Here is a 17,213-nt window from a genome sequence, read left to right on the forward strand (position 1 = left end):
CAGATTTTTCTCAGGAATGTGGGACACAGAAGGAAAGTAATTCATTTTCTTCCCTTGTTGGTGTCTCCATGGATATTTCATTAACAGCATTTGTGGATTAATGTCATAGAGTTACAGTTGGCGGCCATCAAGGAAGCCAAAAAGATAGAATAATTTATATGTTGACCTGGGTTCAATCTGGCCTCGGATACATACTAGCTGTGTGATCCTAGGCAAGTCACTTACCTCCAATTCCCTAGCCCTTACTGTTCTTCTGCCTTGTAACTGATACTTAGTATTGATTCTAAGATAGAAGGTAAGGGTTAAAAAAAAAAAAAGGAATATATATCAAGCTGAATTCATAGTCAGGAGATACCTGGGTTCTAGTTCTGTCTCTGGCACTTAATAGGAAGATCCCTTTGAACTGCCTGTTTAAGGTCTTAGAAGCTCTATGTCCTCTATTGAAGGGGAATAGGAAAATAGGAGTACTACCTGCTCTATAGGGTGGTTGCAAAGACCAAAGGAGACAAGGGTATATAGGGTTTTGCAGTCCTTAATGGGCAAATGTCAGCCTTTATTGTCATTAAGTAACATAGAAAACTTTAATAACAGTTCTTCCTTCCTTCCTTCCTTCCTTCCTTCCTTCCTTCCTTCCTTCCTTCCTTCCTTCCTTCCTTCCTTCCTTCCTTCCTTCCTTCCTTCCTTCCTTCTTTCCTTCCTTCCTTCCTTCCTTCCTTCCTTCCTTCCTTCCTTCCTTCCTTCCTTCCTTCCTTCCTTCCTTCCTTCCTTCCTTCCTTCCTTCCTTCCTTCCTTCCTTCCTTCCTTCCTTCCTTCCTTCCTTCCTTCCTTTTCTTCTTTCTCTATTTCTTTAATCAAAATGCATTTTATTTATTTATTTCATCATCAAAAAATTGTACTTTGATTAGAAGTAAAAAAGAGGAAAGGGCAGGACACATTAGATAGTCAGTCTGTTAGTTGGGTTCACAATATTTTTAGTAACAGGGAAGTTTTAGAACCAATGCTCTGGGGGCTTGAGCCATAATATACCCTATCTATAGCTTGTTTGAACATGTCTATTTGCACATTGTCTCTCCTGTTAGACTATGAACTCCTTGAGGGAAGAGACTGTCTTGTACCTCTCTTTGTACTCTGAGTGCTTGACACAGTGTCTGTCATTTAAATGCTTATTAACTGATTGGCAATAATAGTCTTGTAAATGACTAAAAAGAATCTTGGTAAATTTTTGTAAAAATTGCTTGGGAGATATTCTTTTGCCTTTTGCCTTAACTCATAAGCTTCTTGCTTGTCAACATAATCAGGGGTCATTTGGTCCATGGTACAGTGGATTGAACTCTTGAACTGGAATCAGGAAGTCCAAATCTAGCCTCAGACACACTTTGTGACCCTAGGCAAGTCATTGAACCACTCTTTGCCTAAGAGCAATGAATAGATCACTGGGTCTAGAATCAGTACGATCTGATTAGTTGTGTAATTCCTGAGCAAGTCATTTAACTCTTTTTGCCTTGGTTTCATCATCTGTTAAATGAGCTAGAGAAGGAAATGATAAAGCACTCTAGCATATTTGCCAAGAAAACCCCCAATGGGATGATGAAGAATCAGACATGCTGAATGACTGAACAACAACAGTTCCTAGTGGAAAAACCACTCACTGACTTTGGAGTCAGAGGTCTGGGTTCAAATCCCATCTCTGATAACTAATATCATTGCAACTTTAGATAAAACATAAAGCTCTCTAAGCTTCAGTTTTCCAAGTTGTAACATGCAGGGTTTGGACTGTATGACCGCTGAGATTCCTTCAAGCCTTGGACTTGGAGGTAGGAAGCCCTGAATTCAAATCTTGCCTCAGACACTTGCTATCTGTATGATGATAACAGGCAAATCACAACCTCTGTCCCATGACCTCTGTCTGCCTCAGTTTTTTCATCTCTAAAAATCCCTGTCACATAGTAGACAGGTAAGAAATGCATAATGACCTTCTCTAAAATGGGGATAATAGTGGCACTCACTTTACTGGCTTTTTATGAGAAGCAAATGAGATAACAAATAATATAAATATAAATGCTAGCTGTTGTCCTTCCAGTCCAGTCTGTGATCCCATAACCCTTTGCCAGGGATTTAGGGGATGAGATTTCTGTGTGGGGTATGCTTAGGTCTTTGGGTTGGGACCAGAGAGGTCTTCTTACTTGGCCATCTGACCCGCCGCTACCCTTCGGATTTCTAGGTCTTTCTATCTTCCCTTCCTTCCCTGGAGCTCTTGTATGTATCATACCTTCTGTTTGAATCTAAGTCCCTTTGGGATTGGGATTATTTTATTTATTGTATTTGTATCCCCCAGACCTAGTACTGCTCTTGACCACAAAATCCACTAAATGAATGCTTATTGACTTGACTCATTCTTATTACTTATATCCACGGCAGGCAGCAATTGGGTAGACATTTGGCCTTCCTGAGTTTGATGAATGAATGAATGAATGAATGAATGAATGAATGACTACTCAGGAGGGATTTCAGTCCTAAAATAGATTATTAAAGTTTCTTTATTCATTAATTCAGCCTTAGTTTATACCAGATTGTAAAACTTACCAAGTATTGGCACTCAGTTGTCCATAAGATGAGGGATTGCTCAAAAATAATATCCAACTCCTTCATTTTACAGGTTAGATATTTGAAGCCCAGAGAGATTCATTTATGTGCCTCAGGTCACACAGGAAAAAGTAGTAGATTCCGGATTTAAACCCCAGTCCTCTCGTCCCAAATTCAACATTCTTTTGCTTTGGATTTTCTGTTGAAACACCCTAAACTGTGAAAATGAGTAACAATAGCAATATCCATCATAAAAAATAGTATTATTCCCAAACAGAGAAAGGCAGTAAAATATTTCTTCTTCTAAGTCAATTATGCTTTCAAATGAGCAAATGGTCACTTTGGAAGAGCTAGCCGATGTCTAATTTTATCATCCAGTATTTTTGCAATCTTCTCGAGCCTAGCACCCTGGCAGGCAGAGACAGCAGATGGTCTAGCCAGGGCTGGGAATGAGGAGAGGAAAAAGAGTGATCAGTTTGCTTCTTTTTTGGGTGGTGGTGGTGATTGTTTGGATCTGTGATTTCTTTGATCTAGAGGACTTCCAGTATAGAAAGTCCCTCTACTGATACTGAACATTTGTAATTTGTAGACTTAGAAAGTTCCCTGGGCCACAGAGTCTGAGGTCACAAAGCTTTTATTTCCCAGAAACTGGATTTGAACCTGGGTCTTCCTAGGGCTAAGACTGTGCTTCTCTATATTTGCTACCCTATACAATCTCCTTTTGCATCATCAATTAAGGGAAACACAAATGGAGCTGTAGATAAATCTCTTAGATAGGTCTTCTTAAAATATGATGGCGTAAGAAGCAATTTTATTTATTTATAATTGTGTAATTTATAGACTTGAGACAAGTGTCATGTCAGGTGTCCTCAGTGGGGTGTTCCCTGGGAGAAAAAGTGGACCCCAGGATGTTGAAAGGTTTTTATATTTCTGATAGACTGGCTACTGCTGGGGGGTAGGAGATGGGATGCTTTATAGAAACCCCCTGAATTTCCCTTTCTAGACCACAGCTTCTAGAGAATAGACCCACTCTAGTTACCCTTTTGGGGTAGCAGGATAGTTTTAGGCTCTCCTGAAAAACAGCCGACTGGCCTTCCACCTCCAACCGGACTGTAGCCCCTATCCTAACAGTACGTGGAAGCCATCGCTAGTGAAATTGCCGTTCCACAGCTGGAGGAACATGGACTTGCATCCTTGGCAACTGTAGGACTAAACCCGGACCCTGTTCCATTTGCTGAACCAAGTGAATGGAATTTGGAAACCAGGACAACCTTGCAGAGGGTTACAGACAGAAATGGGCAAGAACTAGACACAGTCTGCTCTGGGAATACAAGAGCAGAGACTTGGCAATGATGGACATTTTCTGGAGCCCAGGAGATCCTAGGACTCCCATTCTACTTCCCACCATCCTTGTTCCCATCACCTTTATAAACACCCTCATCCTGCTGTAGGGGCTGTCCTGGGGCCTTGGGAAGAAGCTCTGACCCCACCCGCAAACTGAAAAGCTTTCAACTCTTTTTCTAAAATTAGATTTTATTCTAAATTTGACAAGCACCGAAAAGAGATCTAGAAGAGGAAAAAGAATTTCTGTTTGAAACTGTGAATCTCTATTGCAGACACCTGGCTTAAAACATATTTCTGTGTTAAATTCAGCAGGATACTTTCACAGCTGTCCACTTTGGGGTTCCTTCTGAACTCCTGTGTCTTTAAGGAATGTTTCAGGGACTTTCTTTTCTTTTCTTTTTTTCTTTTTGGAGGAGGAGGAAGCGCAACACTATTGCTAACTCTGATTTCCCTCCCTCCCAATGAAGGGAAATAATCCTTGTAACAAATGAGCAGAGTCAAGCAAACAGAGATGGGAGGGGGGGAAGACAGAGACACAGAGACAGACAGACAGATGGGCAAACAGATAGATAGATAGATAGATGGATGGATAGATAGATAGATAGATGGATACAAAGAGACAGAGATAGAGAAAGGAGGAGAAGTTGGGAGAGAGAGAAGGGGAGAATCAGAGCAACACAGAGAGAGATAGGGGGAGAGAGAAAGAAGAGAAAGAGACAGACAGATGGACAAACAGATAGATAGATAGATAGATAGATAGATAGATAGATAGATAGATAGATAGATAGATAGATGGATGGATGGATACAAAGAGACAGAGATAGAGAAAGGAGGAGAAGTTGGGAGAGAGAGAAGGGGAGAATCAGAGCAACACAGAGAGAGATAGGGAGAGATAGATAGGGGAGAGAGAAAGAAGAGAAAGAGACAGACAGATGGACAAACAGATAGATAGATAGATAGATAGATAGATAGATAGATAGATAGATAGATAGATAGATAGATGGAGGGATAGATAGATAGATAGATGGAGGGATAGATAGATGGAGGGATAGATAGATATGGAGAGAGATCAAGAGGGGAGAAGGAGGGAAAGAGAGAGTGACAGAGATAGAGAGAGAGAAAGGCGGGGGGGAGAGAGAGAGAGAGAGGAGAAAAGGAGAGACAGAGAGACAGACAGAGACAGAGAAAGGGGGTGGGGAGAAAGAGGCAGACAGATAAAGAAGATAAAGACAGAGAGGAGCTCCCCACACCAGAGAAGGTCCCATTGCAGCAAGTAATCAAAAGAAAAATTCTCAGCTCTGCATGCAGTCAAGACACATTTGTGGGCTGACTTAGTCTTCTCTAGAGACTAACAGAGACAGAAACATGAGGCTCATAACTGTGAAACATGGGTAAGGTGGTGTAGTAGATGGAGTCTACTCAGGTTCAAACATCACCTCTGATACCAAGAAGCCAGGTGACCCAGAGCAAGTGACTTTAGCTAAGCCTCAGTTTCCTCTTTTGTAAAACAAAGATAGTAAAAGTTTCTGCCCGACAGGGCTCTTGTGTAGATAAGTGTAGATAAGTGATGTCAAGCACTTTCCAACCCTAAACTGATAAAATATCAGCTCTCATTATTGAGTCATTATAAATTATAATCCTTGACTTTTGTTTGGAAGTTCACAATTTTACAGCTTTCGCTTTCTCTTGAAGCTTAGGCTTTCACATATATTAACTCATCTCAGTATAACAAGGCCAACTGAGAGTCAAGAGACCTGGGCCGGATTCCCAGTTCAGACTTCTACAGCCCTGGCTCTGTAGGACCTTGGGAGAGATACTCAATTTGTCAGTGCCTCATTTTCATCATCTGCAAAATGGGCATAAATAACACTTACTGATAGAGGATGGAGCTAAAGCTCTTAACTGTATCTATCACTCACAGGGAGGGCATGAGTGAAGAGTTTTATAGACCTTAAAAGACTACCTACATGCATGAATATAGGAAGGAGCTGTGATTTTATCAGCAGGGGAACTCCTTCCCCCAGCACAGACCACAGCCCATCTCTGACCCTATGGAGGCCACCTGCGGCACTGACAGAATAAGTGATGGTTCAAATTATTGTGAATTTAAACTCATCTTTAAGCATTATTTTACTCATTTTACATTTTAAACATTCATTTTAAATAATTTAGATAATAATTTAATTATTGTTACCATAAACTCAAATGATTATCATGATCCCCATTTTAGAGAAGAGGGAATTGAGGCTAAATTTGGCTTTAAGTAACTGATAACAATAACAATGGTACCAGAGATCTGACAGTGAAACCTACTTCCATGCTCTGGGCTGAGAGGCAGGAGGCTGAATATATTGTCAGAAGTGGCTACGCTGTTCAGTTGTTTCCATTGTATTCCACTCTTCATGATCCCATTTGGGGTTTTCCTGGCAAAGATGCTGGAATGGTTTGCCACTTCCCTCTCCAGCTCATTTTACAGATGAGGAAACTGAGGCAAAGAGGGTTTAGTGATTTTCCTAGGGTCACACAGCTTGTGTCTGAGGCTGGATTTGAACTCAGATCTTTCTGCCTCCAGGCTTGGTGGTATGCCACCAAGCTGCCCTACATATGGTCATGGAGAAAGCTCTTTTTGCTCCACTCTTCTTTGTTGTTACAAGGGAAGATTACAGCTCTGTTTTCAGACAAGAGAAAATAAATGTTTGTTGAAAAAAAATAATAATTTACACATTTTTAAGGGATAGAGGATGATCTGCCTGAAAATGATTGTGATATCTGAATGAAAGGCATCAATGGAACATCAAAGAGAAACTGAGGCTCAAAGTAATTAGTGTCTAACCCCGTTCATGCGTAACTGAGCATCTGAGAGACCTTGGGTATCACTGTCCATCACAGCCTCTTGTAAAAATTGTGGCTGCAATGAGAGTCAATGAAGCATGTGTTACTGATGAAATGAACTAAAAGTGTCTCCTTTTTTCCAAACCTCTTTTACAGCCATCGAAACACAGAGTACCAGTTCTGAGGAGCTCGTCCCCAGCCCCCCTTCTCCACTCCCTCCTCCTCGGGTTTACAAGCCTTGTTTTGTGTGTCAGGACAAGTCATCGGGCTATCACTATGGAGTCAGCGCTTGTGAGGGATGTAAGGTGAGTGACACACGGCCCTCGGGGTCCCCCGCTGGTGGAGATGCTTGGGTTCTTCCATTTCCAACTGGAGCTTGGAACCTGGAGAGGCTCTATCTCCTAAAATGGACTCGTGCTCACTGTTGGAGCCATTCCTTTAAAATGGGTCTGATGGTGGATGCAAACAATAGAGGGGATTCCATGATCCATGTGGGATTGATGTCCTGGTGTGATCTCGGAGTGATGGTTGGGTTTGGGGCCTGGGGAGACTTGTCATTGGATGGGGATAATCAGTTTATAGAATCTGGGTTTGGATTCCAGACCTTGGGACCTTAGAGGCTGAAATAGAGAATGTAAACTGAGGGAAACTGTTTCTTTTGCAATGACTGCTGTCCTCTGGCTTACGACTAGACAGAGCTGCTACAGGAACCTAAACTGCTTATTTGTAATGGAGGTAGGAATGAGAGATGCTGAGGGATGCTGATACACAGAGATGCTGCCACACAAGGGAACTGCTCTGGGGAATGCTCTGGGGTCCTGCCTACTTATCCCTATTGATAGCTGATGGATCAGTATCTCTTTCTAATCTCCTCCTTCCTTTCACTCTCTCCCTTCTCCAGCCCTCTTCTTCCTGCCACCCTCTCCTCCCAATTCTTCTTGAAGCCTTTGGCTTCTTCCCTTCCCCCTGAGTGAACTATAAAGATTCTCTTTTCTTTTCCTTTTTCAAGTCAAGAAGTTTATTGGGATAACAGGTTGGGAAACTGAGGTTAGAGGGATGAGGATGTTCCTAAACGACAAAGAGAATTTGAGGGATTGGAAAAGTAGTCCAGTCCCAAACTGTGACTCTAATACAGTTAGAGAGATGGAGGACAACAGCTTTTAAATCTTCTTTTTCACAAAATCAGCAAGGTCTCTCAGCTTCAACCCCAGAGAAAAACAAAGTTCAAAGTCTCTCCTTTAGCCTGGCTTTCCTCCAACTCTTGATCAGTCAAATCTCAGAGAGAACAGAGGTTTCCCCTTGATCAGAAAACCCCAAAACCAAGTCAGCCCCACAAGGGTCTTTCAGCCAGCCTCAACTGCCCAAAGCCAGAGAGACAGAGCTCAAGTCAAAGCCAAGTTTTTGCTTCTTCTCCTCTCTGTGTGACCAGAAACCCCCAACTGCCACTCCTGGGAACATTCTGTTTGGAATCTTCCTCTTGATTGATAGGCAGGTTAGGTCCCCAGCCTTGGTTCTTGCATCTTGACTTACAAGTCCTTTCTTTCTCTCCATGCCTCTACCACAAGGCATAAAATGTCTGCCTTGAATGTTTTGGATCAAGTTGGGCCCTTGGCTTCTCAGCCAAGAGTTTGGGTTTTTTTAAACACTTGCTTTCTATCTTAGAATCAGTGCTCTGTATTGCTTCCATGAGAGAAGAGTGGGAAGAAGGCAATGGGAGTTAAGTGACTTGCCTAGGGTCACACATCAGTCAAAAGTCTTATCTGAAGGGAAGGAAAATAGAAGAAAGAAACCAAAAAAATGATAATGGCTCCAAGAGGTGTAACCAAGGGCACTACATTCAATAGAGCTATTGGAACCCAATGGATAGAGAAGCAAATTTGGGATCAAAGGATCCAGACTACAATCCCAGATTTTCTATTTACCACACACCTGTGTGATTTCAGGCTAGTCACTTAATTTACCTGGATTTTATCTTCTTCACCTGTAGAAATGAGGGGTGAGACCAGCTAATCCAGACCCCTTTCCCTTCACTAATCTATGCTCAGCCACCAGAGTTCTTGCCATTCCTCTCTAAGCCAGCACTGGCGGTTAGGGTTCCATCCCCTCTTTCTTGGACTATAGCAACAGCCTCCTAAATGGACTCCCAGGTTCCAGTTTCTTTCCCTTCCAATTCCCCCAACACAGGCTTGCCAAAATAATCTTCCTAAAGCACATGCTTGACTTTATTGGTCTGTCTCCTTATTGCTTCCAGGATCACATCTGGCTCGGGGTTAACTCTCCAGGTTCATTTCCTCTTCTTCACACGTCTGCATTCCAGGGAAACCAGCCTTTTTGCTATTGCCCACCCTTGAGCTTCCATCTCTTGCCTCCTGACCTTATCCTTGGTGTCCCTCAGAATAGATTTCCATGTCCTTCCTTCGAGGTTCAGCTCAGGGGTCACCTCCTGCAGGAAGCCTTTGCCAATCAGACTAGCAAGTTCTCCCTCCTCAAATTGGCTTCCACATTTTCATCTGTTTACATGTTATATCTCCCCATTAACTCTTTGACTTTGTTTCCTGTTGCCCAGCACTTGGTAGGTGTTGATAAATGCCCATCGGCCTGGATGATCTCAAAGCCCCCTTGCTGCTCGAAACCCTATGGGAACAAGCCTATATTTATTAGCTACTTTCAGCTGTTGTTGTGGTTGAGCCATTTTTTAGTCATGTCCAACTCTTCATGACCCCATTTGAGGTTTTCTTGGTAAAGATACGGAAGTGCTTTGCCATCTCCTTCAGTAACTCATTTGACAGATGAGCAAACTGAGGCCAATAGGGTAGAGTGACTTGCCCAGGGTCATAGCTCTTAAGTGTCCGAGGCCAGGCTTGAACTTAGGAAGAAGATTGAGATAAGATCTATAACCCTCCCCAGATAGTTTCCTACCAATTGCTTGACATGAATTAGCAGCCATGCTCGATTTCCTTTGAGAGGTGGGGAGGAAGAAGTGGTGGTATGTTATTAGTGTGAAAATGAGAGAACAGGATGCCTGGTTCCTCTCACACCTGCTTTGGCCATGACTGGGACCAATTCCAATGTTGTTCCCCTGGCAGGATCCCCTCCATGATGTGCTCTGTCCACACACTGTGCTGTGCCCAGGTAGACGTCTCGGGAAAATGCCCTCCCTTTGCCTGCTCCTTGGATTGTTCAGGGACAATCACAGGACAACTCAATTTGGTTGGCTTCCGAGTTCATTTCTGGTAGACAGGAAAAAGAAATGAATTGATTGCACATAAGACTATTGTTTTATTATCAGTAACCCCCGGCTGAACCCGTTTATTTTGGTCCGAACGAAGATATTCTAGGAAGGTTTATTCTTATTTCCAGTTTGCTTTGCCCGACGGTTGCTACAGCAGTGGGGGATGAGCAGTTTGTAGGCAGGGTCAAGTAGAAATCAAGTTCAGAGATAGATGTTCCTTCTCTTAGGGAAACGTTTTGTAACTCACTTCCTGTGTGTATGTGTGTGTGGGGGTGCAGTGAGAGGTAGGAATACAGAAAGAGAGAGAGAGAGAGAGAGACAGAGGAGAGACAGAGAGAGAGGCAGGGAGAGAGAGGCATGGAGGGAAGGGAAAGGAGAGGGGACAGGGAGAGAAGGCTATAGAGACAGAGAGAAGAAGAGGGGGGAAAGACAGAAAGATAGAAAGAGAATAATGAGGGAGAGAGAGGTGGAGAGACAGAGAAGGAAGATGAGGGAGAGAGAGAGAGAGAGAGAGAGAGAGAGAGAGAGAGAGAGAGAGAGAGAGAGAGAGGGATACAGAGAGACAGAGAGACAGAGACATGGGGAATGAGCTAGAGAAAGAAGAAGGAGGAGACTTGACTCAGTCTATACTGTCTCCAGACTATTAACTCCAGTGGGAAGGAGAGAAAAGGGAAAGAGGACAATAAGCATTTCTGTAGGATGACAGACTTGGAGTCAGAGATCCTTGGTTTCAGTCCTTCTTCTGTCACTTACTCCCTCATGTAACCTTGCTCATATGACTTCACTTCTCAGGGCCTCAGTCTCTTCCTCTGTAAAATGGGCCAATCAATCTAGGTAGTCTTCAAGGCCCCTTCCAGGTCAAACGTCTGTGATCTGTCAGTGGAGCTGTGCCAGATCTTCAGCTGTCTCAAAAATGTTTCTGTTGTCTGTACGGTCTGAGCACACTCCTCATTCCTGACTTAGTCACCTCATTCCCTGACATGTGGTTGGGCTTTCTTCCTCTTTTGGAAACCAGGTGAATCAGCAAGAAAAGACGCTGGGTAAACTTCATTAAGCTCTTTAGGTTTTTGCTCTAATATTTTCTGGCAACGATTTTATTGGTGTCTTTGGTCTTTAAGCCAGTCATTCCCTCATTCTGCCGCCATATTGGACTTGCTCTCATTATAGACAAAAACCCCCAAAAAACATCCTAACCAGACAACTCACCCAACACCATATATGGCATTCAGGCCAAATAATTGTATGCCTCAGTCTCTCCCCAGCCCCAGATTTATACCGAGAGAGAGGGGATAGATAGGTGTCAGAATTTCTTTTCTAGATCTTTCCTTGGTTTATCCATGACTCAGAAGTCAACATCCTTCAATTGAGCTTTTCATTTGTATTGTCATAATTATCTGTATATAATTCTGTTTGGTTCAGTGTGTGTATATGTGTGGGTGTGTTTAGACAACCACATATACATTTAAGTACATAACACAATTATCTCTAATCCCAGAGAGATCGGGACAAGAGCTGTCTAACTTTGCTAGCCTGGGTGGGCCACTGACCCAGCATCTTTATCACTTCATCTGCAGAACTGTTCAAAGGGGTTTGGACGAACCCTTTTGGCCTCCAAGAAACACGTAGTGACCATTTGAAAGGGATGAGGAAAGCTGATTGATGGGACAGCAAGTTTATTTTAGAATAATCTCAGAGAGAAAATCTCTAAATCATTGCAATATTTTCAATTCATTTGACTGGCGAACATCAGCGAACAATCCCTAGAATGTAAGCTCCCTGAGGGATGCCAATTTGGTTTTGCTGTATTTCTTGTTTGTTATTTGTTTTTGTCTTTGTGATGGTGTGCCATGATGGATTGAGTGCTGTCTTTGGAGTAAGGAGGATCTGTATTCAAGTTCCACCTGTGATCTGGGCAAGTCTTTTCACCTCTGAGTGCTCTCATCAGTTCTCTAAGACCATAATATGGGAGCATCGAGGTGAATCAGTGGATGGAGAGTCAGGCCTAGAAACTGGAGGTTCTGAGTTCAAATTTGACTTCAGATACTTTTAAGCTCACTGAGCAAATCACTTAACCCCATCGCCTAACCCTTACCACTCTTCTGCATTGGAACCAATACCCAGTATTGATTCTAGGTGGAAGGTACGGGTTGTTATTGTTTTTTTAAGTTATCAGCCTGAACAGATTGCATTGATAGAGGGCGTTTTCCTCATCTGAGAGTTCCCTCTATCAGTGAAAACTCAGATCCAGCTCTTGTCATTGTCCCCAGTGTCTAGCACTGTGCCTGGGACTTAAGAGGTATAGGGCAAAAGGAGAGAGAAACCTTTTCCAAAGAGGAATACAATCCCACAGAGATGCAGGTGATGGGAGAAGAGTAGATGCCAATGGGAGCATCCCAGTGGCAGCCTCTGGGGGGGGGGGGGTGCTCAGGTGTGCTGTGGGATGTATGTTCTGTTCCAAGGTCCCAGAATCACTCGGGGCTCAAATTTATATGGCATTTTTAGCAAAAGAGCTGATTCGACATTAATGAGAGATGAACTCATCACTACGGTTCTAAGGCAGTGGCTGACTGAACCACTAAAATGGGGGTCTGGTAAGGAATGAGGAATGAAGGGCAAAGGTAAGGACCCTAAACTCTGACTCTCTCACAGTATAAACGCAGCTAGAATGGGGGAGAAAGTGGAGAAAAGAGGGCTTGGTTAGTTAGACCTTAGGATTCATCCAAACTTATCAAACTTGGACCCTGTGCTGGGTGAGATGGGCAGGAAGATAAAAAGTGGCATCATTCTCACCCCCAATAAGCATGTATTCTGCTGATAATGGATGTGTATTGGGTAGGGCTACATCATATACACCAATAAGACTAACACAAGGTTAGGTATGGCAGTGGCAAAGGAGACACTCAATATTCTTAGAAAATTGGAGGCAAGAGAGAATACTGATCATTTCAATCATTGAGGGCTTCATGAAGGAGATGGCATTTAGACTGAACTTTGAAAGGAAAAATGGGGATTCTCAAGGGTAGAAATGAAGAAGGAATGTTTTGATCAGACCTGGAATGTAGCCTTTAATAATGTATGGAAGATGGAGACAACCTGTTGGGTTTTGTGAACATTGGCCCAACTCCCATTGGACAGCCCGAATCTCTTACCCCAATACTGTTTCCAGAGTATTAACTGTATCTCTGGTTGGCCTCTCCATTGGTAAATGATGGAGGGAGACTCTCAGATCAAACAGGTTACCAGATCTAGCACAGAGAAAGACTCTGAAAGGAGGTATGGATGGCTCTTTCCCTCCCTCTTCAGAAAGACCTTCACTATTGACTTGGCTAACTAATTTTTTTCTTCTCTGTGGCAGCGTATACGTTTGAGATTCTAATTTTAGCTTTACTGCTGTCCAGTGGGCTGCAGAGAATGGCTGTGTTTGATAAGGCAGGTATTTATTAAGTACTTACTGTATGCAAAGTCCTTGACTACTTGACTCCAAGGCCAATCTTCTATCCAGCATGCCATGATTTTCAGAAGTTCAATTTTGATTAAACAGTGAGCAGAGCTGCTTCCACCTATTCTTTGTCTGTAAGAATGTGTCTATGTATGTTCGTGCGCACACCTTCCTTGTTACGAGAGAAGGCTCCATCAGTCTCCCAGTCCCTCAGGCTCACAACCCAGCAATCATCCTGGACTCCACATTATCTCTCGACCTCTTCTGTCCAAGCTGTTGCCAAGGTTGTCAAAGTCATCTCTCTGGTACCCTGCCTTCTCTCCTCTGACACAGCTCCCCCCTGGTCCAAGCCCTCATCACCTCACACCTAGTCTATTGTAGGAGCTCCTGATGGATCTGCCTGTCTACTCCAGTCCATCTGCCATTGAGCCACTAGAGTGACTCTCCTAAAGCGCAAATCTTGTCACGTCCGCCATTCCTCAAAGAATTTCAATGGTTTCTTATCACCTCCAAGGACCTCTGTTAGGCAATGAAGGCTTTCAGAACCCAGCACCATCCTACCTCTTGAGCCTTCTTGTACCTTATACTCCAACATGTGCTCTTTGGTCCAGGAACACCAGCCTCCTTGCTGTCCCTCATACCTGGGACATGTTCCCTCCTCTGCTGCAAATACTGACCTCCCCAACTTCCCTCAAGTCCCAGGTAAAATGCTGTCGTTTACTGGAAGCCTTCCCTGACTCTCTTAATGCTTGTGCCTTCCTTTGGTCACTTGTCACCTATTTATCCTGTACAAAGCTTACTTTGTGAATATTCGTTTCCATGTTGTCTCCCTCATGAGATACTGAGACTGCCTTTTGCCTCTTTTTATATTTCCAATGCTTGGTGTACATAGTAGGTGCTTAATAAATGTTTATTGATTGATTGAACTTGTGTACATAGATATGGTATACCTTCTTTCAAATTCTTTTCACATGTTTGGTGTATGAGAACTTGGTTACAGATTTTATTAGAAAAAGACTCAGGTCTACCCCTAACTAGCTGTACAACTTCAATCAAGTCATTTTCTTCCATAGGTCTCAGTTTCCCCACTTATAAAATGAGACATTGAATAAGCATCTCTCTCTAAAGAACCTTCCAGCTATGAGCTTCTATTATTTTCCTAACTCCTAACTAGAGGAGGAAGGGACCCCAGAAATCATCTAGTTGAGCCTCTTATATTACAGATGGGGAAACTGAGGCCAAGGGAGTTTATGTTTCTTGTCCAATAGTATATGGCAAATCTGGTATTTGAAACTACAAATCCAGCTCCTTGGAGCCTTGCACATTGGCCCAAGGTAGTTTCTATAAAGGGTGTCACAATTTCTAGCATAAAAACTATGAGAGATTAAGATATTATTGTTTTGTTTATACCTCAGCATTTCCATTAAAGTTCTTCTCTGTCACCCCATTGTGACATGGAGCCTGCCAGGACAGAGAAGGCTCAGTCTGAGCCTTTGAAACTCAAAGATCTTTGGATATGGACCTGGTCACAGACCAAATGTCTATCGTCTGAGGACCAGGCTGGCTCACTTAGAAGAACTTTGTTACTCAGGTTGGCCTCAGGCTGATGGCTTTTTCAGCCATAGCATCTCATGAAAACTGCTTCCTGTGTCCCATTGAGGCAATCTGACTCTCCACCTAGATGAAATCCCAGCTTCTTGAAGTGAGAAGAAATTGAAGAATTATCAAATTGGAGAGCAGGAAGAGACCTTGAAAACATTGGGACCAGAGAGTTGGATCTGGAAAAGATGTCTGAGATCATCAAGTCCAGACCCTCTTATTTAATAGATGAGGGAACTGAGGCACAGAAGAGGTAACATGCCTTGCCCTGGGTGTAGGAAAAGTCTGAACCAGATTGGAGCCCATGCTGCCTCTAAGAGTCCATCCAGTGCTGTCCATTCTGGTAGAAGAACCTCTTCTCTACCAATCTGGAGAGATGATCTTCCCCTCATTGCTTGCAGTCCTCCAGAGAGGGGAAGCCAATACCTTCCGAGGCAGCCCATTCCACTCTTGGGTACTTCTCATTGTTAGTAAGCTTTTCCTACATTGCGTTTAATTGGCTCCTTTGTTGTTTCCACCCATTGTTCCTCTTGCTGTCCTCTGGGGCCAAGCATAACAAGTCTGTTTCCTCCTTCACATCCCAGTCCTTCAAATACCTGAAGCCAGCCATCAGGTTCCCCAGCTCCTACCCAATGAGTCTCCTCTTCTCCAAATGAAATATCTGGACATCTCCACCATTCTCCCAGTCCTTCAGTCTCACCACCTAGGACTCATCCTGGCTTCCTCGTTCTCTCTCAACTCCTTTCTCCACACTGTTGCCAAGGTTGTCCGCTGACACAGCCACCCCCTCATCAGTCCAAGCCCTCATCACCTCACCCTTGGTCTATCTCTCGTAGTAGCTCCTGATGGGTCTGCCTGCCTCCAGCCTCTCCCCAGTCCTGGCCATCTTCTGTTCAGCCGCTAGAGTGATCTTCTGAAAGCACGGGTCTTCTGATCATGCCACCCATTCCTGTGTACCTTCAGCCAACACGATCTCAAACCTTTTCACTCTTCTGATCATTCCCCAAGTGATCGCCGACTGGCATATAATAGTATCATAAAATTAGAAGAACAGACCTGAAAGGTCATCTAGTCTGATCTCCCACCCCACCCCCATTTTACAGATGAGAAAACTGAGACCTATAGAGATCAGTTATCCTACATCATGTCACCCATGCCGTGAGATCTGAAAACAGGGTCTCTGGTTCTAAACCCAGTGTTCTTTCCTTTGTAACACATATGATACAATCACCGGGTTTTCATTTGGTGATGATTTGATGGAAACTCGTTTTTAAGTCATTTTTTGACCTGCTTAAAGCATCTCAACCTTCTTAGTCACTGGAGAGGGGGTGGGGGGAATCATTTAATCCATTTTTGCTCCTTCTTTTATTTTCCCTTTGCCCTTGGGCATGGGAGGCTGCCACCTCGGTGACACTGCTCTTCCCAGAGTGGTTTCTGGAAGGCAACAGAGCATTTAGCTCCAGAAACTTGTGCAATCATGAAGATAAATGTTTGCACTTAATTTTAGAATGTCTATTAAATATTACAGATGTGCTCTGTGATTTTATTTGACTGAAGCCATTAAAAACTACATTTTTAAGTTGGCGTGAATAAACATCGAAAGTTATGATGTGTTTGGATGGGAACATTTCGGCTGAGAAGATTCTGTGCTGCTCTCTTTTGTGGGTTCATTCCCGTCTTCTTTCGCCAGGAGAGAGCTGAGCCCCAGCCATGCCAAGGAGGGTTAATGATAGAAAAAACAAATCCTGTCTTCTCTGTGCTTGGTGGTTTTTTAACCTCGGAGATGGTCTGTTTCTCCATCTGGACTTCAGTAAGCCCTCTCCATGGCTCAAGAACTAAGAGCTCGCTGCCTGGGAGTCCCACTTTTTCTTTCTGATGCTGCATTCAAGAAGGACTTAAGAGACATTTCAGGAATGTCCGAGGAGGATCCTTTGGGATTGGGGCTGGGGGAGGGGGGGGACGGAGGGTGGAGAATCGGTTGTTATAACAATCATGTCAAAGAAAGCTTTGCCCTCCTCCAGGATAGACTGTGGGAGTCTAAACAACACCACTGTGAGCCCAGGCTCAGAAATGGAATGAGACTGAGCACTGAACGAACGCTGGTGCATACGGCCCTTTGGAAAGCTCAGGCCCAGACTTCATGATTCCATTCTGAAGGCTTCCTGATTGTTGGCAAACATTGAA

At 43.5% G+C, this 17,213-nt stretch overlaps 1 protein-coding gene across 3 annotated transcripts in view; it reads left to right on the top strand.

Moving 5' to 3' along the window:
- RARB (retinoic acid receptor beta) overlaps positions 1 to 17,213 on the top strand; it is an 865,852-nt gene that overhangs the window by 710,303 nt on the left and 138,336 nt on the right. For all 3 annotated transcript variants that reach the window (XM_016426470.2, XM_001369850.4, XM_007505179.3), the window contains one exon: positions 6,916 to 7,064. In XM_016426470.2, coding sequence (XP_016281956.1) covers positions 6,916 to 7,064 — 149 coding nt within the window. The remainder of the gene's footprint in view (positions 1 to 6,915; positions 7,065 to 17,213) is intronic.

This window comes from Monodelphis domestica, chromosome 5, assembly GCF_027887165.1.
Source record: "Monodelphis domestica isolate mMonDom1 chromosome 5, mMonDom1.pri, whole genome shotgun sequence".
Lineage (NCBI taxonomy): Eukaryota > Metazoa > Chordata > Mammalia > Didelphimorphia > Didelphidae > Monodelphis > Monodelphis domestica.